Source organism: Haliaeetus albicilla, chromosome 1, assembly GCF_947461875.1.
Source record: "Haliaeetus albicilla chromosome 1, bHalAlb1.1, whole genome shotgun sequence".
NCBI classification, from domain to species: Eukaryota; Metazoa; Chordata; class Aves; order Accipitriformes; family Accipitridae; genus Haliaeetus; species Haliaeetus albicilla.
Genome location: NC_091483.1, coordinates 33,743,172 through 33,766,614, shown reverse-complemented (window position 1 = coordinate 33,766,614; position 23,443 = coordinate 33,743,172). Strand labels below are relative to the sequence as shown.

General features: G+C 38.4%; 1 protein-coding gene across 10 annotated transcripts in view; it reads left to right on the top strand.

Annotated features, from left to right (window-relative positions):
• The window catches only part of CCSER1 (coiled-coil serine rich protein 1), a 723,849-nt gene that overhangs the window by 70,940 nt on the left and 629,466 nt on the right, over positions 1-23,443 (top strand). For all 10 annotated transcript variants that reach the window (XM_069784531.1, XM_069784559.1, XM_069784615.1 and 7 more), the window contains exons 2-3: positions 4,727-6,085; positions 8,651-8,838. In XM_069784531.1, the coding sequence (XP_069640632.1) occupies positions 4,771-6,085; positions 8,651-8,838 (1,503 nt within the window). In that variant the 5' untranslated portion in view covers positions 4,727-4,770. The remainder of the gene's footprint in view (positions 1-4,726; positions 6,086-8,650; positions 8,839-23,443) is intronic.

Genomic DNA, 23,443 nt, shown 5'->3' with positions numbered 1-23,443 from the left:
TTGGGCTAAAGGACTGTTCTTTACAAGTGCACCAGTTGCATTAGGACTTCTGTTGACTCACCAACAATTAAAAATATTTATTTTCATGTGTTTTTGTAGGTATTTGTAGTATCCTGGAGTAAATTTAATTTCTGTGTAAGTCTGGAGCCAGCTGGTCTATACAGACTGTGTCTATCATGCGGTTGTTGCCTCCTGCCATATGGTAGTGCTCATGTGAGGGCTGGAGTAGGTTTGCAGTTTGATTCATGTGTTAGTCCTGTGTGTTTTGCTTTATTATATGGTTCCTGATTCAAAGCATTAAAGAAAATGTATCATCTTCCTTAAACTTGTGAGTGTAGCCTAAAAATCATACTGCTGTGGAGGAGAGAGGTAGGGAGCAGACGGGTATTGATGTTCTGCTCTGATTTGAAGCTGGGGCCTTTCACCTATGTGTCATGTCATCTCCCAGTTTAAATTTAGATAGCTAATTCAGATTTGTTCCTTGCATGGAAGATATTGTTTGATATTTCTAGGAGGCGCATCTTTAAGGAGAACATCTTTAGGAAAGCTTTGTTTAAAACATGTTGAGACGTAGTAGCAGGTTGGTTATTTATAAAGGGAGTGTTTGTACCGTCCTACGCATTACAGTTCTCTGTTGAATAAACATATATTAGCTTTTGGTATGTACATGTAATTATGATAATGGTAAAATTCACAAATAATTTCAAGTCCTAAATTTTGCCTCAATGGCAACGAGAAATGTAAAAGGCACTGACTTTGCTTTTTCATACTTACAGTCAATGAAAAAGTAGATCCACGGCTCCATCTACTGGAGTTCAAAACTACCAGTGAGATTTGCTCTTTATTGAATGCACTGCACTCCGGCACACTTCTGTAAGTAACTGCTTGGCAGAAGCTGAAATAAAAAATACTGGGTTTTATTTTTCAGCTGTTGGACTGGTGGAGTAGATTTCTCTGGAGACATTCGTGTAATATTTTGACAATTTTATCTGTTTTAACACTTGTGGTTTTTTCTGCCATTATACTCACTGTCTGAAAGTTGAGCAATTTGTTTCTTCTGACAAGATACAGTAATATATAAAATTCAGAGCTTGTTGTATAATTCTTAGCCTGTACATTTACATATTTTATACTCATACAACTGCTGTAGGCAAGATAAAGGCCTAATATCGTATGGTTGGATGGTTCCTCCAATGATCTATTGTGTGGAAAGAATAAGCCAGCCCCAAGTATAAAAAACTTGGCCTCTTCTTTTTCTCTGGCAGTTAAATACACAACTTTAAGATATTTTTGAGATTAACTTGCATTTTGCAACATCTTGGTGCAGACCAGTGTGATTAACTTCTTAAATTGCTAATAAGAGAGAAAACGTTTTGTTCACACTGCCTTTTTCTCATTTGCATTGGTTTCAGCACAGGAGCTCAGAAACTGTGAGCTGTAGCCAAGCTCTTGAGGAAGAGCAGATCCTGAAATAATCCGCCATTACTCTGGCTGCAGTTAAATACTTTCAAACATTTATTAGGTCCTAGATTGACTGTGTAGGATCAGAATTGTTGTCCAGTTTAAATTTGAGAGAGTTGTCTGGAATGGCATAATACCATTGCAAAGGTGTCTTTGCTGGTTTTTTCCTCCGCTGCAGCTTTTAAGAATGAAGCCAGTAGGGATAAGGATGCTAGAAACAGAAAATTAGTGCTTTCGTAGAGAATATATAGCTGGAGTGAATTTCACTCTGTAAGGGTTACTGTTATAAAGTGGTAAGCATAAGTGATTATGTTAAATGTGAAGACTGAAAGGAAACACTTATTTTGCTCATAATAGGACATATATGATAGTTTATAAGTCCTCTGCAATAAGCAAAAAAATTAATGAAAGATTTTATTTCTTCAATTTCTGAGGGTATTAATATCTTGAAATACATATTATTTTTTCCTGTGTTGCAAGTAGAATTGTCACTTTAACTCAGTGCTAAACTTAAGCACTTTTACTCTGCAAAATGTGTGTGTCTATATATCTATAAAATAAACGGTATATGCAAATAATATTCAAAATTCAAAAAAATATTCACAATATTCAAACTGTATATGCACATAAGCATTCATATATGCATATATACATGGATGTGTGAGTTTTAAGAAATGTCTTCTGATAGCTATTGTAGACCCAGAAAGAACAGCATATTGTAAGTAGTTTGTATTTTATGGGTGAGGATTTCTGTTGTTTAGACAAGAAGAGAAATGTTCACAGTTTTTGTGCTCTTCCTTCAAGAGGCAAGGAAGGAAGAATGACTGAATAAATGCCATTTTGTTATCTGCAGTTAGAGGCGATGTATTCTATTAAAAATTGTTACCACCTGGAAAGCTAAGGCTGTGTATGTTCATGGGTCAGTTATTAGGAATAATCTCTATTCTTATTTAGGTACAGCCTTTGTATTTCCAACAAAAGTTACAATACCTGCTTTTTGCTCAGTTTTTTGCTTCCTTCTGCTCTCAACTCAGAGAATTTCATAATTATAAACCAGGATAGTTTGTTCTCCAGTGAACTGACAGCTAAGGTGTGGGCAAGGGAGAGAATGATGGGAGCAAACATTTTGTCTGAGCATAAGATGCCTATAGCAATTTAACATTTAAAAAATATTTTTCTCATCTACTGCAGTTGTAAAATTGCATTCTAAAGTCTTTTTTCAGCAGTTATGATGTCTCCTTAAAATACAAGGAAGAACCATCACAATCGCTAAATAATCTTGTGTTGTGTGTGTGTGTGTGCATATCCATACATAGCAGCACGCCTGCAAGTACATGTTCGCAAAAACAAAAAAAACCCCAACACAATAGGGCTGCAAATGGTTAAAGAACCAAGAGAGGTTTGTATGGGGAGGGTGGAGATGGTTGCATGTGGCTTTCCAAAGTCCATTCTCAGTAGGCTGAATTGTGGACAGAGAAACAAGCTGGTATAACATAAGCCCCTATGTGAGTTTGCAGGGCCTCAGCTTCTCTGTGCTGTCGCCTCTGCTTTTGCTCTTACAGTGGTGTGAATGCAAAGTACCTTACATGTCGGTGAAATGGAACAACTGGCTGTGCATCAGTTCATTTGGTAGTTGCAAAGTTATTCTGACAACCTATGTGTGTGCCCGTACTATCAGTTCTGTCCCAATCAGCCTGTATTCAAATTTGGGTTTCAATCGCAGGACCTGGGTATTGTCTAGGTTGAGTTTCAGCTTGTCATCAGAGATCACTGATGACTTCTAGGAATTTGTGATCATTCCCAAGCTGTTTCTCTCATCTTAAACTACAAAATTGCTTATTGATTCCTGGTGCTTGTGAATATTGTGGCTACTTGGCAGTGCATGTTCAGACTGGAGCTGTACTAGCTTTTAAAAAAAAAAAATGTTAAGAATGCAGAAAGTACAGTCCAATGTCCAGTCAGAAATAGTCTCTGAACTTACTCATTACCTTTTCTTTCACAGTAATATAACATATATGTAGTTTCAGTACTCCTTAAATATTCTGCTCCTATTTTTATTTTTATATATGTGTGTATATATATACACTGTATAAATAGATATATTGTTCTTAGATAGTCATTGTAGCTGCGTAATGCATATTAAATTGCTCTTAGATCAATGAACTTGTTTTTGCACTTGACATATAAACATTGTTTAGATAAATGACCTGATTTTTACTCCTATGTGCTGAACACTTGCAGCTCATGAGGTTGCACTTGGGCATTATACCTACAGCCTCTCTTGTTCTTGTGATTATATGTCACATGGTTTTATTGCTCCCTCTGTGGTCCTGTCGCTTACAACAGTAGTTTATTATAACGTGAACAAAAAGGAGATAGAACTGGTATATATTTCATAAAGATTAATTTTCTTCCAGTACATCTGCTGTGCTGATCAAAATAAGTTTTTATTGCTTAAATACTTGTAAAAAAGGCCAAGTGTCTGTATGAAACACTTTTCACTAATTTAAAAAAAAAATGCAAAAATAGCTAATTATAAGCAAGTAGGCTACAAGAGGATTTCAGAGAAGTGTTCAAAGGAAACATTAAAGTTCAAATCTAGAAACATGATCCTATATTTTGAAAGTAAATTCCTAGAATTTATAGCTCCTTAGGAAGAATTTTTGGTGGTGCATATTTTAGCTTGACTGCAATGCCAACATTTTCTCTGCTGTAATGTGATACATACAGCCTTTAGCAGGAGCACATAAAGGAATTAAAAATCCAACTGAAAGTTCAGTGAAGATTAGAAAATGTAAATCCTCTTCATTCTTGCAAAAATCTGAGTATTTAGGAACACAAAGTAATGTTTTGATCTACACGGATCATGTAAAATCAAGTCTCTTAAGAGAGCTCACAGTTTATAAGACTTGTCCCAAGAACTTACAAAAACAAGGATGTTGTATTTTTATATCTTTTGGCATGTAGATTTTATAGTTACCCAGTGTGATCTGCATTGTATAATATATCGTATATAATACTGTATCTCATCTACAGAATGTTTTGAGCCACATCTTTGCTCAGCTGCTGGGTTTTCAGTGCTGCCTATTGAAATCACTCTGAAATTCTAAAAATCTTCAGTAATGCACATGCAAAAACTTGCAGCTGTACATAAAATTCATGTTGGCATCGCATGTATGTAGGCTGACTTAAAGCCTGTTCAAGTGGACTTTGAGGCCGAATCATTTATGGTTTTGGTGTTTTTTTTGTCTCTTTCTCATCCCAGATTAGTATATTGGTTGCAAAGAGCCACGGACACTTTGTGCCCTGATGGGGGACTCAGGATCCAGACGATCGACTCTAGTATCTCGGTTGCCAATATTCAGGAGAAGTATTAGCCGGAGACACGACTCCCTTCCTTCCTCACCTTCTTCTGCTAATGCCATTGGTGTCCATACCTCCTCCCCGTCCAGCACTAACTCCAGCTCAGGGAGCACAGGCAAGCGCCGGAGTATTTTCCGCACTCCTTCCATTAGCTTCCATAACAAGAAAGGGAGTGAGCAGAAGCCTGACTCGTCTAGTCAAAATGTTAACATCTCAAATGGTGCCCAGTCATGTCTCAGCACTTTTCAAAAACTGAGCTTAGAGGAACACATTAAAAGCAGAGGAAGGCATTCAGTTGGCTTTGGCAGCTCGCGTAGCAAGAAGATAACAAGGTCTTTGACAGACGATTTTGAAAAAGGAAAGGAGCCCTCAGCTAATAAGAATGTCTTTATAAATTGCATAAGCTCTGGGAAGAATGAGGGTGATGATTCAGGCTTTGCAGAGGAGCAGAGCCGATACTCTGTCAAACAGTCCACGCGAAAACTTCTCCCTAAATCTTTTTCATCGCACTACAAATTTTCCAAACCAGTTCCGGAGAGTCAGTCAGTTTCCTGTGTGCAGCAGTCCAGGTGCTTGCTGGAGGTTAAATCATATGTGGAAAGCGAACCTGTGATCGCCAAGTCCTCTCCTCCATTTTCAGCCGAGACGACAGAGTGCATGGGAAGCTCCTTGCAGTCCCCACTGCTCTCAGCTGACCTCACAGCTGCCCAGACCCCCTCTGACTTTGTCGCCCTGACAGAGGATTCTGTTTCGGAGGTTGATGCTCTGCCCAGCAGTGGGACTGGGGTGGTGCTTGCAGAGGATTTTGGCCATAATGTCTCTACCTCTCAGATCTTCTTTAATCCTGCTGCTGCTCCTGCAGGGGGAATGTATATTGTGGAAAGTAATGGCCATTCTGCTGGTGTATCTCCTGTGAGTCATGCAAGCTCCTGTAGTGTTGAATCTAATACCTTATTCAAAACCGCAGCTGCTAATCAAACAAAAGTATTGTTGCAAGCCAATGAACTACATGTTAATGATCTCAGGCACATAGGAGAAATTAACTCGGCAAAGGCACATTTAGAAACCTTTGCGGTACAGCACAGAGAAGAACCAGTGATACTCTCTCCAAAGGCACAGGGATTGAGTGGGGACAGAGATGAAAGCACGCCGTCCAAGCACACAAGAGAGACAATTCCTCTAATGGAGTCTAAGATTGTTCCATGTTCTGAACCTCAGTCCTTTAAAACACAACAGGGTTATGAAACAAACCATTCTAAAGGTATGTCTCGTTGTCTTTTCATTGTTGGGTTTGGTCGGGTTTTTTTTGCATCAGTTGTTCTGTAAGAATTGTTTGGTCATAAAGTGTTTTTGTAGAGTTGCAAATGCTGGCTAGGAAGTTGTGAAATGTGTCCTCCTTCCAAAATTGTAGAAATTAAAAAGTCTATGATTTTTTGAGTTTGCATTTAACAGTTTGCTAACGCCCATCAGTGCTGTTCACAGCTGTGCTTTCCTGTGGTAGAAAATGAATTAACAGAGTATTGATTCTCGTTTCTTGTTGAAGGCTGAAGCTGGGATTTTTGAGGCATGCCTATTTTGGACTTGAGCCAGAGAGTTGCATTATTTGAGATAGAAACATTGCCAGAGAAACAAACCTTCTTTTAGTCTGGTTATGAAAAATAACACAGTTTATCTTATATTGATCTGGGCTTTGCAATTTCCTGACTCTTGCTTGCTCTATTCAACTTATGTTATAGAGTAGCTTGGAGTGGATGTCTCTGTGGCAGAGTATGAGAGATCCTGTTTCTGCTTCCATCTGAAATAATATTGTGCAAGTTCTTATTATGTAATCTATGAAACAGAGTTAATTACCATCTAAATTTCACACTGGATCTGTAGCTTATGAAAAGGAATTTGGAAATATTAACAAGATTAAGTGGAAAGGCTGTGCCTAGAAATCCCAGTCTATAGAGATGGAGATGAATAAAGCCACCAGGCCCTTGAGTGAAGGACACCTGTCAGAAGACAGTTAACTCTCACAGTTTATTTTCTCAAACCAACCTAAAGACTGGTGCTTTCTTGCATAATCCTGAGGCTGTATCTCGTGGGCCAAAATTTGTGAGAGTTAACAAGACTGCATTTATAGTGTTTGTCTTAGAAAATGAATGAGTGTAAACGCATATGAATACATACCCATCTTTTTGCTTGGACATTTATCTAGGCATGTAGACTATAAGCAATCAATTTGAGTTATTTCTCACTGCAAGGCTTGGTTGGATATCTTGTACATAAATGGCAATATAAAGTCAAATTAATCCACTAAATTGGCTTTCACCAAAATGGACCTCTTTCCCTCTGAACCTTAGTCAATTGGGAGAAAAAATATTTCCATTTTGGTCCTGAGCACTCGGTTGTTTTTCCTTGCAACATTGGCTCATCTGTGAAAGAGCTCATCCTTTTGAATCTGACTTACTAGAGTGTATTGCAGAACAGCAAGTGAGCAGCTTGGAGTGATGTTTAGAAATACACAGTGCATTTGAAACTCATGCATTGGCAGTTGTATATTTAATCTGTAATTCTGGAAGGCAGCTAACTGGAGTTGAAACTGTGATGGGGGATTTTTGTAAATGGGATTCATGTTCACAGAAACACTAGAGCTAATACTGCACTATTTAAAAGTTGATGATTAATTGTTAGGGTTTTATAGTGCTGCTCAAAATGCAGGGTTTTTTTACTTGTGTGGTGAAGAATGTATTTAAAATTAGAAACTGGCCAAGCCTACAAAGGGGCCATTGAAAAAATATATAAAAATCCTGCCATATGAAATGAAACAAATATAGAAAAAGCTTACATGCCATTCAGTAAGATATGGTTATTAGTAGTTATATCTGTTACAGACTGACTGGTTTGAACATTTGGTTTTGCTAAAACGGTGTTTAAAACCAGATGCAAATGCAAAATATTTCAGTGCATTTTCTTTGGCAATAGATATTTTTCTCCTGTAGCTGGTCTCATAGCTGATATCATTATAGAGAGCATCATGAACATGACATTAATGCATGAACAGGTTTGATGTGCCATATATTTCTTAGTATACCTTTATATATTTTTATGTGATGTGGATTTTTTGAAAAGCCTTAGAGAAAATATCTGTTTTCTCACACAAGGCAAAAGATGATAAGATTTTCTGTGTTACATTTATTATGCTATTATGCTATTCTCTTTCCCCATCTCTAAATTTTCCCTAACACCTCCAAATGTAATTTTTATCCTCTTTTGTGATGTGTTATTGTTTAACTGGAGTTGGGGACTGGGATTCAGCCTGCTGGCTGTAGGCTGGGTTTGGAGGGTGCGGATGCAGAGCTGAGCTAGGAAGGCCAAACAGAAACTGAAAGCAATGTGCATCCCTGTCTTATGCAGTGATAACAAAGCTGTGACCTGGCCCTACGAAACCTGGACTTGCCTCAGGACGCAGGGTAAGACAGGTTGTGTTTTGGTACCAGTGGACCAGTGATAGTTTCTCTGGTGGATTTTACTGGACAGTGGTTTGGAAGTGTCCTAGAACAAGGGGAGAAAGGAAAGGATGAAGCAAAGGTCCTTCTGGATTCTGTTAGGAGCCGTGGACTGAGCTGTAGTGTGCAGAGCGTGCTAGTCATTGGAGGCTGAACAGCAAACTGGTGGCCCAGGTGACGCTTTTATCTAAGTAAGCAGGATCTGCTTTGTACAAAACATCTCTTATGCGATTGCCTTTCAATGTAAGCATTTCAAGCGAAGCGGTGTTCTCATTAAGAAAATATTTGTAGAGAGTAATTCTCTTAATGATTGCTGATTGCTTCTCTATTTGTAGCTGATCTTGCCAATAGCTTCAGTCCATACCGAGAAGGCAGATTTGTTGAGAAACGACTGAGATCCTCTTCAGAAGGTACTGCTGGAGGCAGTCGGCTGATCATAAAACCAAAGGCTGGAAATACAGAAGACCTTAACAGCCTACGGAAGCAGAGAGCAAGCTCATCCTCTTCAAAAATGAACAGCATGGTTAGTTTTATTCCCATATGCGTAAGTTTTTGGGTTTTAGTGGTTGATGTAACTATAATGAGAAGCAGCAACTTTACAAGTAATGGATGGTAATAAAAGGGGCGTGGGCGTGGGGAGGGTGAGGGTGCAGGAAGCTGTCTAGGCTTCCAAAATGTGATCCAGGCTCAGCTACAGATATTAAAAGTATTTTTTTCAGGGTGTGACATTGTGAAAAGGTTTGCATACTTTCTGTGAAGAGATTCTTGTCATGCTTTGCTGATTTGCCTGGGAGAAAAATACTGGGAGAGGGAGCTGCAGCAAAATTCCATATGACTATTTCTGAGGTTAAATACAGTGGGCTGTTCTGTGGCAATATTTTATTGTTACTGTGTTGGTTATTTCATGGACTCATGTCTGGTACGAGTGAGATGAGACTCAGATCAGAAGTTGGATAGAGAGGAAGTTGTCTGTAAGGAGGCTCATTTGAAAGGTCTGAGCAGTCCCTTTTGAAACTGGTGACAAGTTTGAATGCTTTCACTCTGAGCACAAGGTAGGGAGGAGAGGAAGGGATCTCTTCTGAGAACCCTTGAGGGTCCCAAGGACTGGAACAGCTAAGACAGATCAGATAACTGCAGGAGAGTACTTTTGAAACCTCTTCAAGTGAAACAATAGTAGAAGGAACTGAATGACTGACCAAGTTTGTGCTTTCCTATAACCAGTGAGAATAAACATTTTAAGATGAGTGTAATTGGTACTTACGCATGTGCTCTCCAGTGAGACAAATAAAGAAGATGCTAAAATTGAACATCTACAGCAATGGCATCCACTCTTTAGCTTATGGGAGTCACTAAAACAAGTTTTATGGCCATTATTATTTTGAAATATTTTATTCAACATGCTAGCTGAAAAAGAGGAGGATTCATTTTGTACTTATCTGAAAACAGCTTTCCATAGAAAGCAAAAATCTCCAAATTTCTTACCACTGCATAGAATTGCTAAACAGATGTGTAAATAAAGGGGCTTTTCCTTTTCATGTTTATGTAATAGTCATTATGTTGCAATGATGCAGGACCAAACACATCCCCGAGAGACACAGATGTGAACACAACTGCCTTTTGTAAAAGAGAACTTTTGCAGTTTTTTGGAGATGTGAAACTACTGGTGCAAACTGATCTTAGATTTCCAGTTGTGCTCTTCTGGCGTAGTTTTACAGGCTAATACCAAAATCCAACTACTCATACCATTACTTAGACAACTTTTATAACTGTGTGCTGCTTTGCCACTCTCACCTGAGAAGGCAAGGAAAGCTAAAATTGTCTTTCTCTGTGAGATTCGCCCATACTAGTTCCTGGTTGGTCGTTTAAAAATAGGTCCCCAGAGAAGGATCTGATTTAGTGTGAAATACTCTTAAGGGAACTGTGGTGGGAAATTGGGGTTTGGGGGTTTCTCAAGAGGATGTGAAATCTCTCTTTTGTCTTGGTAAATCTCACCCATGTGCCTGAATGTATCATCCAAATGTTACTTTGTGGCTGGGCTCAAAAATGCTGTGGATGGTAGGAGAAAATTACATCAGTACCAAGCATATTCTTACTATGTTCGGCCGACGCCCAACAGATTTTCCAGTTTACCAGTGTACTGAAGCAATGGTTACTAAACAGACTCAACTAAAACGGAGTTACTTGATGTCTTTTACAGAATGCTTGCCCGTACGCTCACTTTGTGTAACCTGTGCAGATTGGATTACTTACGCTTCAATAACAGGATTATTCTTTTCTTAGCAGTATCAGATTGTGCAGATTTATCAGTATTCATTGATTAATTTTATCTACCTGAAAGGGCAGGAGGCAGATAAATTTACAAGGGAGAAGATTTTATACATCTGCCTTTCTTGTTTCTAGATTGCTGCCAACTTGTCAGATGAAGCAGTCCAGTAAAACAGAGTTTATTAAAAACCACAAAACCACCTTGACCACCACTGGTTTATTACACCCAGAGATACAGCACAGAAATTATGAGGTAGAATTGCTAAATAGTAGAAGAAACCTTTGTGCTACTAAAGTATAGAGTTATAGTGTGTTTCTCTGTTTTTACAGGAAGTTCATATCCAAATGTCAGTGAATAACATCTTATTTTTCAAAGCCAGAAAGAACATGATGCCATTTAAAGATGCTGTTTCATGTAGGCATAGAGCATTACGCAGATGTAGTTCCTGCCCTAAAAAGCTGGTTAACCCTGGCTGAAGCCTGTAAACCTTATTTGGGTTGTTAGACCCAAGCTATTTGGCAGATCTCTGCGTTCATTAAATACTATGCTAGACTGATGCCATAGCACTTCATTCTATTTAGCCTGGTATTAATCATGAGACTGGGCAGGTGACAACATGGTAATAGGAAGTAAGCAAAGTGTGCGTGTAGGGTAGGTAGCAATTTGAGTCTCTTCTTCATGTTTTGTGTATGAAATCCACAGTTGTGTTTTTTTGTTGTTGTTGTTTTTTGTTTTTTTTTAACTTCCATTAGCAAGATTGTCCACATATTCACAAGTGTTTGCTCATGCTTATTTGTATTACAGTCACAGACCAAGAACGTTTATGTCAAGATTACTGGGCATACTCATGAGTGAAGGTAAAATTATTCCTGCTTTCCCCCAATATGTAAGGATGTCATCTTCATATGTGAAGAAAAATGCTAGGTGAAAGCTTTTTTAGTAAAAAATGAGGTTTAAGAAGAGGTAAAATGAACAAAACCAAAACCAACAGCACTCCCCTCCACCCCCAAAGAACCAGAAGGCAAAAGAATAAGTAGTGTTCCCTGGAAAGAAGAGGAATTAAAAATTGAAGAAATTGAATGTTTGTAATAATACATATCTGAACAGTAAAAAGGCCCCTTCAAAATACTTGTCCTAAGCAATTAATATTTAACACCACGGTAGCAGATTGTTACCAGTGAATGACCCTAATGAAGAATAAATACTAGGTAAAGAATTGGAGTTACTAAACGAAGTATCATTAGAAACCTTAACCTAATTTTCTTGTGTGCCTAGAAAAACATTAGGCATTCTTCTGTGGCTGTCTGTATTCATTTTGTTCAATTTTGGAAGAGAAGGAGCCACAGGCGTCTAAGAGATGGCACCTTCATGGGGGATTGCTGAGGCCTCCCAGCCATTGTGGTTCAGTTCTGCTCTGCGGCACCAAGCCAGTGGTAGTAGCTGCGGATGCTGGTTTTCTAGCATCATCCAGATGTCGTGTTAGGCTGAAGAAGCTTTGTAGTGTGGAAGATACTCTTTCCTCACAAACTGAAGAAAGTCCTCCAAGACCCTGTTTGCTTTCTTTTTCTTGTTGGCAGGCAGTGTGGGCTGCTTCTGTTAAGGGGCTGGCAGGAGTGAGGAGCCAGAAGAACTCAGGGGATGCTAGATTTTCACAGGAGATGAGAGGAAGAAAAAAAGATTAGGATCTGAGAAACTGCTCTTCCTCCTAAACAACTTGCTCAGCAGAATATTCTTGCATGACTGGCAGTGCTCTTTTTGAAGGTGATAGAGAAAAGCTTGGATAGGTGGATCTCCTAAATACTGAGAATATGTATCAAACCTACAAAGATGGTCACCAGCTCCCCCAGGAGTGGCATTAACTCATTTGTGAGATGCTGAAAGTAATTTATAATTTGGACAAGAGCAATGCTACTCATAAATAAGATATAAGGAAAGAAAAAAGTCATTCAAAAGAACTCTGCAAATGTGCCAATTTCTGTAGTAATGTAAATAATGAACTGAAACAGACACTTGAGATTAATTGCTTAGATTACTAATTATGTGTGGTTTTTATCAGAATAGTTTCAAAGCCATCATTCTTGCAGTGGCAGATTTCTGCCACAAGATGCCATCATTTCACTAAAAATGGTTTTAGACTTTAGTATTACATAGTTTACACAGAAGGTGAAAACTGCAATTCAGGACATGTTTTTGGAACAGCTTAATGTTTATTAGCCTGTGCAGTATAATAGACCCCTTTCAAATGAATATGGTTGATACTGATGCAATTTAAAGAGATTCATATTGCTGTGGAAACTCTGGTCATTCAAATGTTCCAACTATGAAGCCATCAGTTACAACTTTAAATATTTAGACATAACATATAGACTAGTTAACTATGTCTCAGAAGATTGATAGAGGCTATAGCTGACCTCTCTGTTTTCCGGCTAGGTGGTGGTTCTTTTTCAATGTGTAAGAGAGGCAAAAAGAAAGAAACAAAAATGCAAAGCAGCATGGTAAAAGACCTGAATGACCTGAAATATGCAGCCCTGCAAGACCAATGAAAAGAATGTAGAGCTGTGTAGTTGAAATGTAGGAGACAATTAAGAATAACCACACTGAAAAAAATAGGATCAGACCCCCAAATTGCTGTAAGTTTGTTCTTTAAAAGGATTAGGAGACAGAACAGCAGGAAAAAAGAATTGATGTGCTACACTACTTAGAATTAACAGTAGAAATTGAGGTATGTGTGAGTGACAAAATTATCCATTGCTTCTCATAGTAGTGGTTAATGTGTAAAGATGACTATCCTAAATATCATGTTTACCACTACTAAAGAGGAAATGTAAAGAAAAAAAAAAAAAAGAAAGCCTTTTTTTTTTTTTAACTTGCTGATAGAGATTTTTAAATGCTAACAGATTCCAGTCAGTCATTAAAACCAGATAGGCGTGAAGGATGATATGAATGAAAGTAGCTGTATGTTACTAGAAGTTAAAAAAAAGTTCAGAGGATTGTTGGAGTTCCTAGACCACAATGTGCAACTTCAAGAAGTGAACTGCACTGTGCTGTATGGACGCATGTGTTTTAATTCTGTGTAGAAATGTGACTGCATACATGTAGTAGAACGAGACTGCCCACTTACATTTGGCTCTCACAGACCTGCCTTTCTGCCTCTCTGCAATTATTTACAAAGAAAATAATTGTCTTTGTGACTGCTCCCTTGCCCACACCTGGCTATCAGCATGTGTGCTATATAACTGAAAGAAACCTCATTTTCCAGCTTTTTTCTATGTCAGTGGGTGAACATTACCACTGTCCTTTCTGTTCTGCAGGACTGTGTTTCTCTGGGCACTCTCTTGAGCACAGGTTTTTCTTCAGTTTCTCATACTTGAATCTCCTCTAAATGTTGCTTGTTTTTCATTTCTTAAATTCAGCTACAAGTTTTTATCCTTGCAGGTTAAAATTTTTATTCTTGCCCTCAGTGCTGCGTCGTTCCCTCCTTTTGCCTAGAGCAAGGCAGCCTTGCCTGCTTGTGTCAGTCCAATTAGGGCTGCACAACTTATTTTTCCGGATTGTTGCTTTGACTGTGCTCTTTCTTTCTTTGCATCTTTCTCATGGTTCCAATATATTAGATAAAAGTGCTTGTTGCCAGTTAAAGGACTTTCATGGCCTAAGGTCATCCCAGCTTTTTCCCCTCAGCTTTAACAGTGATACAAGTCTTCATTGCCCACTTGTCAAACTGTCAAATAGTTGCATTCACGTTTTCTGCCACAATGCCTATCACACACTAGAGTAACTGCAGTTACCACAAAACTTCCTTCGCTTCTGTTCTCAATTTTCATTTTATTTTTTTTGCCTTGCCTATATTAAAAGCACACTACTGAACTAAGATAATTTTTAAGATGCATGCCAGTACTGTATTACTGAAGTTTTTTTGCTTATCCATCTAATGCTGACACTTAGGCAAAATCCCCTATTCCTCATGCTTGTACTATGCTTAATATGTGGGGATGCTCTGAGTACCTAACATTTCAGTAAGTATATTTACAACTTAAATTAAGAACAGAGTATGCAAAACCCAATGTTGGAAAACAGGGTAATATTTCATGGGCTACTGCAGGGTTCAGTTGGATAATGTGAGGGGTGAATATGTCAGTTAAATGTTAAATTTGAAAAATCAATAATTGACTAATTTAGTGTAGAGAGGGCTATCTGAAACTTTGGGAAGATATTACAAAGGTAAATGATTGACACAGAAATAGTGAGATACTACAAAAGAGATACTATCTGCAAGTATTTGAGATTCTTTGTATATCTCTGGAGGGAGCAGAAAGGCAAAACATAGGTCACTTTAATGGAAATGTGTTATGGCCTCTGCTTGGAATGTCTGTTTGTGATAATTATCTAATTAGCAGCTGGTGTCTAGATTTTAGTTAGGTGTCCTGGATATTCTGTGTGAGTAACAGTACCTAGGTTTTGTTACCTAGGTGACTTGGGCTGACTTAGCAATTAATAGTCAGGTTTCTAGTGTACTTCAGAAATAGTACTTGCAATGATGGAGCAATTATCCAAACCCCACTGTATTCAAATCTATTCTTTGTGTTTGATACCATATGTTATGAAGCAGTATCCAAATCTGCAACTCATGAAAAGTGTGATCGCTGCTTCTCACAGATTACTTTATTTTTAATGTTTCCTAAGTAGTCTTGTTATCAAGCACCAGTTCTAACCTAGTTGCTACATCATGAGAGAAATGACAGGATCCTGTGCCCCCATGAACTTCACTGAATGTACGTGAATAAGGGCTAAAATGTTTTTTATGTTCCTCTTCTCTGTGCTGAATAGTATGATGTTTTGCTGGTGCCTGATGAAGCACTGAGTGTGGGTAAAACTAGGTTGGCTGCTAGTCTAGAGAGGATTGAAGTGATTTTCATATTTGTTCCAGGTTGCTTTAACATTATTTTCTCCTGCTCTTTTCTCCTTGAGTATGGACTTGACCTTCTGCTTCATAGCTTCTGACAGTCTACACTGAGACCATTTGGAAGCTGAGATTTTTATGCAATCTGTGGCCAACACATTATGTGGAAAATGCTATTGAAAATACATGAGTTGAATGGTTTATGAGTTACAGTGGGTGACCAGTACACTTAAAAGTGGAATTGAAGGTGGTTGTTTTTGTGACCTGTAAATGTGACCTGTAGAGGCTTGAGAAAACCCTATGGGATACACTCTCCATCTACAGACTGGAGACACATTAATGATTAATGTCTTAACAGTAGATAAGCTTCTGTCTTGACAGCTTGCACTGGAAAGGCAGTGAATGAAAGGTTATAGAGAGGACTTGAGTGCTCAGGGTTTCAGTTCAGGTTAACCGCTCCTCCCCTCCTCCCCCCAGCAAAACAGCATTTTTCAGATATACCAAAACTGTTATAAAAATATGAACCAGGTAAGCAAAATGCACAAACTCCCGTAATGTCCTCAGCACAACTTTATTTAGAACTAACAAGGCTATGTTTTCTCTGAATAACTGCAACCTGTTGTTATCTTGCTATACATATCTCTGGTATCTGTGATGTTCACAAAAGTTTTTTCATAGTTAAAATAGATGTTATATTTTGTTCTGTCACTGAAGTATGGGATTTCTGCTTAATTCAAATTCTTCTTTGTTATACTGGGCTTCTCAATGGGGAATATTTAGGAACATGAATTATTATTGAACTGTTCAAGCAAACTCTGTAAGGCACCGGTTCACCCTTCATGTGAAGTGGACTTGACAACATTCATTTATAACTAGCTTTGTACTAACGTAACAAAATCTGCCCTTTTGTAATGAATTTGGCGTTTTGCTCCTTTGTGGACAGAAACTGTGGAAGCCACTTAAAGCAAGAACTGTCAGGACTGCTTTGATAGTATAAGGCTGAACAGTGCTGTCTAAATAGGAACAAACTGCTGATTGTAGGTAAGTAGTAATTTGGGTCTTACATTCTTAATTTAGCATGGAGAAAGTGCCTTTCACATACTTTTAGCATGAAAAAATGGAAACGGCAAATTGGGATTTAAGCATTTTTTCTGTGATTTTTAGGTTAAGTCAACTAGAAGATTTTCAGCTAAATGCCCTGTGGGAAATTAATGTCTGTGGTGTAATATACATTTCTTAACACATTAAGAGCTTTGGAAAATCAGATTGCAGTTGTTAGACACTTTAAATTAATTCTTGAGATCAAGTAACTAATGGAAATTAATTTAGATTTGACTTAATACTTAAGCTATGGTGTTCTATGCACTTCTTTAAGGACATAATCATAGCCCAAAAAAGGGTAAAGTGTTATTCTAACATTGCTATAATTATTCTGATTGAATAGAGTTATGTTAATACAGGTGGAAGATAGAGTGTGCTATTAGCAATTTTAAGTCCCAGAGTAATCATGGCAGTGGATGGATGTGTTGTTACATAGTGAAAATAGGACAGAATTAGTTCTTTTAGTTCTGTTGTGGGTTAACCCCAGTGGGCAGGTCATCACTGTGCATCCATTTGCTTATTCCCTCCAGCAGGATGGGGATGAGAATCAGAAGGGTAAAAGTGTAAAAAAATTGAGATAAAGACAGTTTAATAGGTAAAGCAAAAGCTGCACATGCAAGCAAAGCACAATAAACAATTAATTCACTGGTTCCCATCAACAGGCAGGTGTTCAGCCATTTCCAGGAAAGCAGGGCTCCATTACACGTAACGGGTACGACAGATGCCGTAACTGCAAATATCATGATTTCCTTCTCCTTCCCCCAGCTTTTATTGCTGAGCATGACGTCATATGGTCTGGGACATCCCTTGGGTCAGTTGGGGTCAGCTGTGCCAGCTGTGTCCCCTCCCAACTTCTTGTGCAGCCCCAGCCTCCTCGCTGGTGGGGTGGTATGAAGAACAGAAAATTCCTTGACTCTGTGCAAGCACTGCTCAACATTCTTCTCTGTGTTATCAACACTGTTTTGGTCACAAATCCACAGCATAGCACCATACTAGCTACTATGAAGAAATTTAACTCTCTCCTAGCCAAAACCAGTACAAGCTGGATATCTGGTATTTTCTTCTGAAGTTCTAATATAGGGGTACTTGCTGTAAGTATTGTCTGAACTAATTTACAGGGGACTGGACTTTTAAAACTACAGAAAGGTGTCCTCTGTCATGTGTTATGTTTATTTTTCTTTTTTTGTATTTTTCTGGAATACTTAGCTCTTTATCGAGACTCAAAAATATAACTATAAATGACACCCAATTAGTGGATTTTTCTAACAAAACATACTTCTGTGCTAGTCTCACTACATTCCCCAAACAATTTTGCAAGTTAGTGTTAGGAGAAAGCTTGTTTCAAAGCTGCTCATCTTTTTGAGTTGATATTATCTTTAAAGGATTTCTTTTCCCACATAAAGGGAAGGATTTCTGTCTGCACATAAATATCTAGTAATGTGTTAAAATATGCAATAATGATCAATATCATTTAAACAGATAACTATATTTGTCAAGCAAAAGCAGCTTTGTCCTTTTTCTATTTTATTTTGGCTTTTACATTTTAGTTCCCTATTCATTACCACGTTTTCCACAAGCACAACATATTCTGAGTACAGGTGAGTACTGTAGCAAAGCTGTTATGCAGTGTTGTTGAAAAAAAAAATAATTTCTATGGTCTTTAGTGTGTTTGTGTATGTAGGCTACTGAAATCTGCATGTCGCCACCTACGTGCCACCTCCAAAGAAACAATTTATTTGTGGTGAAAACCTTTACCTTCTGCTCAGTGCCTGTCATGCTTTGGAGATGTGAGAGAGGTCAGGGATTTACCAAGGATTAAACAATTCTCTGACAAATCTAATCAATACTCCCTACTGACTCTCACAATACGTTAATCAGTAGTAGGAGAGGAACAGAATCACTGAGGTTGGAAGGGATGTCTGGAAATTTTCTGGTCCAACACCTCTGCTCAGAACAGGGTCAGCTAAGATTTACCCAGGGACATGTGTAGTTAGGTTTTGAATATCTCTGAGGGTGGAGACTCCCGAATCTCTCTTGGCAACCTGTCCTGGTGTTTGTTTAGCCTTATGGTTTAAAAAAACCCAAGCAACAAAGCTTTTTCTTGGGTTTCTTGTATTTCAGTTTGCGCCTTGTCTATTCAGTGAGCACCACTAAGAGGAGTCTGGCTCTGTCTTCATTATTGCCCATGACCACCCTCGTATGTCAGATGCTCAAAGCCCTTTGATACTGGGAGGAGATGAGAGTTCAGGGTTGAAATGCAAGGACAGGGAGCTGCAGGGAATACTGAAGAGAACTCCTTTGACACCTCCCATTGCACTCCCAACTCATTTGTTGTGCCAGTGGACTCTGCCCAGTCATGCTCTGTCTGCAGACATGCTGGGGTGGGAAGAAATCATAAACTCACAGGAACTGGCGTCATCCCCATGTGTACACACACCCTCTTATATTTCCTTATTCTACTGTATGGACTAGGTGTGCCAGAGAAAGGAGGTGGTTAACAGGGAGTTCCTGTGATGTGCTATGATGGTGGATGGGAAAGCAGAAGTGTAAGCAGGGGAGGAGGCAACCAGGACCCTAACATGTTTCCGAAGGAATCGGAAGAGGTAGTACAACCTGATGTACTGTGTGTGCTTGCATACTGGGATCTCTTTCTAATTGTAGAAGGGACACAGGTCAGGGAAACCTGAGAGTTATTGTTGGTGGAGACAGGTGATAGGGTTATGTGACCTAGTGTGGCTGATCTAATATCCGTATTTCAATTACTACAGTTGAATTTTAAATAAAAGAGGGGTCTTTATGTAATGAGTAATACACTTAAATGGAAAAAATCTTTCTATCCAGTATTGGTAACAGAAAGTACTTCTTAAGAAAACAAGGTAAATGATTTTAATTAAATTCCTTCTGTGCAATGGAAGATTACTGTCACGTCTGTTATCTTGGGACAAGCCCTTAGCACTGGCAGATTTTTTTGCAACTGTGGTATAACTTCTCAGGTTAGCATATGCAAATGATACATACAATAAGAAAACAGAAATCACTAGGTGACTTCTCTAAGGGAGACAGTTAATGGAGAGCTAATTCACTGAAGTTGAAATTTATGACTAGTGAATACAAATTAAACAGCATCGGGTTTTTCATCATGTAGGTCAGATGATTCACAGATAGTTTGCACTCACTTGGTTTTTATGAAACTAACTGAAAATTGCCCTGGTCTTGTTCATAGAGTGACTAATTTAGCTCCTGTCCTTTCTTGTGCATATCATTTGCTGCAGTGTAGGTCCCTCAAGCAGTGTGACCAAGAACAGTGTGTGGTGAGAGTTCTGCAGTGCTTTCCCATAAGCTACCTGTTTGTATTCTTTTGCTTATGTGAGAATAAACTCAGAATAAATACAGTATTTTTTCCTCCAGGCTATAGCAATTCATGGTAGGGAGTGTCTTCCAGGCCTTTGATTGCCTTGATTGATTAAAAAAAAGGTAATGGGGTGAGAAATGGAAATGCTGTTGGGTCATGGTTATTATATTTGTAGTCTTGTCTTGCCAGTATGTTGCTGAAGGCAATGCTAGGTGAACCTTGGGTTAAGGAAGTGGCAGTGGCTGGAAAACTAGCTGCAGACCCCAAAAGCTTGCCATTTAGAGCAAGAGTGTTTTCTGATTTAGAGTCAAGTGCATGCTAGCCCGCTAAAGACTTGGGATCACATTTTACATGCTATGTTACTGATTGGTATGTGGAAATTAGGTTTGGGAATGCTTATCTAGGTTAATTCACCTTTCAACAGAGGAATAGGCAAAAATATATTATTCAGGAATGGAATGAGATGTAAAAACACATTTTGTTGCCTCAGAGATCATTTTCTGTATTCATAGCATTCATTCAGTAAAACTAATAAAATTCATTGAAATAGCATAGGCCTGGTGAATTGGTTAATATCTTTCTTTTTAAATTTGCATAACTCACTGAATAGATGTTTTCATTAAAAAAACATACGCAACCCCTCAAACACCACAAACCTTTCTGAAATCAATACACTTTAAATTCAGGACAAGAATGTGCGTTTTTGTGTTTGAATTCTTCATAAAGAAACAAACATTTTGCATTTTTGTGCTTTGAAAAGCTTTCTTGATTTGAAGAATATTAGTGTCAGATAATTGTCTAGGATTTATGGTTACATAAACAGCCTGGGTAGCTTTTATGAGTCGGAGCTGATTGGCAGTCAGAGGAACACTGGTACTTGAGAAGTAGTAGTTGGTAATAGCTGGAGCAATTCATTGCATGACACTTACAAAACGCAGTCTTTGGTACCAAAGAAAACCTGGGGAGGAGAGTTAAAATTTTTAGTAGCAGCCTGCTTCAGGATCTTGAACATCTGCAACGGGATGGAGAGTTTTAATCAATCCAAGGCTAATGGATGATTGTTCACCAGTCTATTTCAGTTGCTCAGATAAATATCTTGGATGAAAAGGGCTTCAATTTTTCTCACTTAATTGTTTTTTATTCATATGCATGTTTTAAGTTATACCCACATACCTACCCTGTTATGTCTGATCCTGTAAAACAGGCAGCACTGTAGCAGAACTCACATTGTCTCCTAAAAATGACTCCTATAAGATTCTTCACTGAATAACTTTTTGGAGTATATCAAAGGAAATGAGGTTAGTTTTGACTGCTCCAAAAATCAGAAGTTTGCATTTGCGTGAGAAGTCTCCTGTCATCTTCTTTTGGCATGTTGTAGTTGATAAAAGTAAAACCCACCAGTTTTATACTTAGTTACTCTAACCTGAAATGATAAGATTTTAAGTGTTTGGAATATATTTTGAAGAAATTATCCCAAAATAAGCATTGTGAAACTTGTGTTGTGCAAAGTAAAATGAGTAAATAGTGGGAGGGAACACTTAGTTAAATGAAATTGTCATTATAAATCTGCAGACTTGGCAGACTGTTACCCTGGCAGACTTTTGTCTTTATAAATCTGCCAACTTTTGGAATCTGGCTCCTTACTGGAGTGGAAGAACTGGGAGTGGGGAAGGTGAGGACCTGATCCAGAGAGGAGCGAGGAAGATAAAGAAAGGGTAGGACTTACTGCAGGATGGGCTATGTTTCCATCAGAAAATGGGGAGGATTATGAAGTGCTGATGATAAGAGAGGAAGGGTTGAAGGTAAGAAAACTGGGATTTAGTATGGGGTCGAGTTCACTGCGGGTTATGTGGAAAAGAAGCAATGAAGCACTGGGAAGGAAAGAAGTTTAGAGGAAATTTGGGGCTCTGAAAATTAAGAGGATGGAAAGTAGGTCAGTGGAAGGAGCTGGAAAGAGGGGAGAGGCTTTCTGTATTTTTGTAAATCAGGCAGGAATTGAGGGAAAAGCTGGGAACTAAACAGGTCAAGAGCTGACAGAACTGGTTGCCAAGAAAAATTTGTAACCTTTCTTTTATCTGAAATACTGAAATCCAGGGGTTAGTCTTATTTTCTATGAATATTCCCTCTAAGGGACAATGTTCAGAGGAAAGTAAGGCAGCCTGTGAAATATGCATTGTTGGCAACAACCTGTCAGGCATTTCAACTGAAAGAGGGAAGTAATGCAGTTTTCCTGCTGTAAGTGTGGCATCATGCACGGTAGTATAAGTCTTTTCATATTTTCATTACTGACATTTTAACAGAATTTTTCCTCCAGATGAGAATAAGTTGTCATTTTTGCCTTTACTCTTTAAGGACAGATGTGACATGGAAAGCAATTTGATCCTGTTATCAAAGCTATACCTTTTCTTTTGAAACACTTTACCTTCTCTGACCTTCTAAAAGAGGAAAGAAGAAAAAACAATATTTTTACACCTTGATTCATAGATATGCATGCCTGTAACTTCCATTCATGTTAGCTCTGATCAATGTTAAATCACAAAGTATCCCCAGCACTGACATCTTCCTTAATTTGTTAATTCAAGTCTTTATACAAGATATATTTTCTCCTTTCTGATGTGACAATTATGTGCTCTTTTTGCAACAGACCACAATATTTCTTTTTCTGTATCTTTTTCTTTCACCTCATATTCACCAGGTGCAGCTGTTTTCACAGCTATTGTTTAGATGTCCCTGTTGTGTTCCTTATTTTGCAGGTATATAACATGGGAAATATTTTCTTTCTTTACTTGTGATTAAGGCTTATGTGATAAATTGTTTCCTTAAATGATTTGGCATTCTTCAGGGCAATATCTAAAAATATAAATGTGACACACTAAAATGAATTTATGAAGGTTCAGAACAAGTCTGAGGCTGTATTAAGTGGATTTAGATGAAGGGGGGGGGGGAAGCAGTCAGTAGAGACTACAAACTGTTTTATGGACAGAATTGTATCCAGGAGAGCATATACCTACAGACAGAAAAGTAAGCTTCTGAAATGAATTCTATGTGTCTAATGTGTTGACATTTCTAAGGGAATTATGAAAAGATGTGGTGTCACCTGTTTATTCATGCTGTTACTTTTACTGTTTTAACCCTATGGTTCAGGGCTTTTGCTGGTCAGAAAAATTCTGTGGTCAAAAATAACCAAGCAACAGCTGGATCAATTGACCCTGTTTGCTGTAGACCTGGCACCATGCTGTAGGGAGTGATGTGGGCATAGGGGAATTGCTAATTGAGGGTGGCAAGCAGAGAAAACATCTTTTTTGGCATGGCTGTTAACTTAAAGCGCATGTCAAACTACAGCCTTGTGTTGGAGATCAGAGACTGGCTGCTGCTGGTGATGTGGTATTAGGCGGGTCTCACAGTGTTGCAAAGATTTTGTGAGATGCCTGTTCAATATGTCTTGTTCACACCTACACTATTAAACTGATCACTAGCGATATGGAGTCAGGACAAATTTTTTCTCCCCTGTG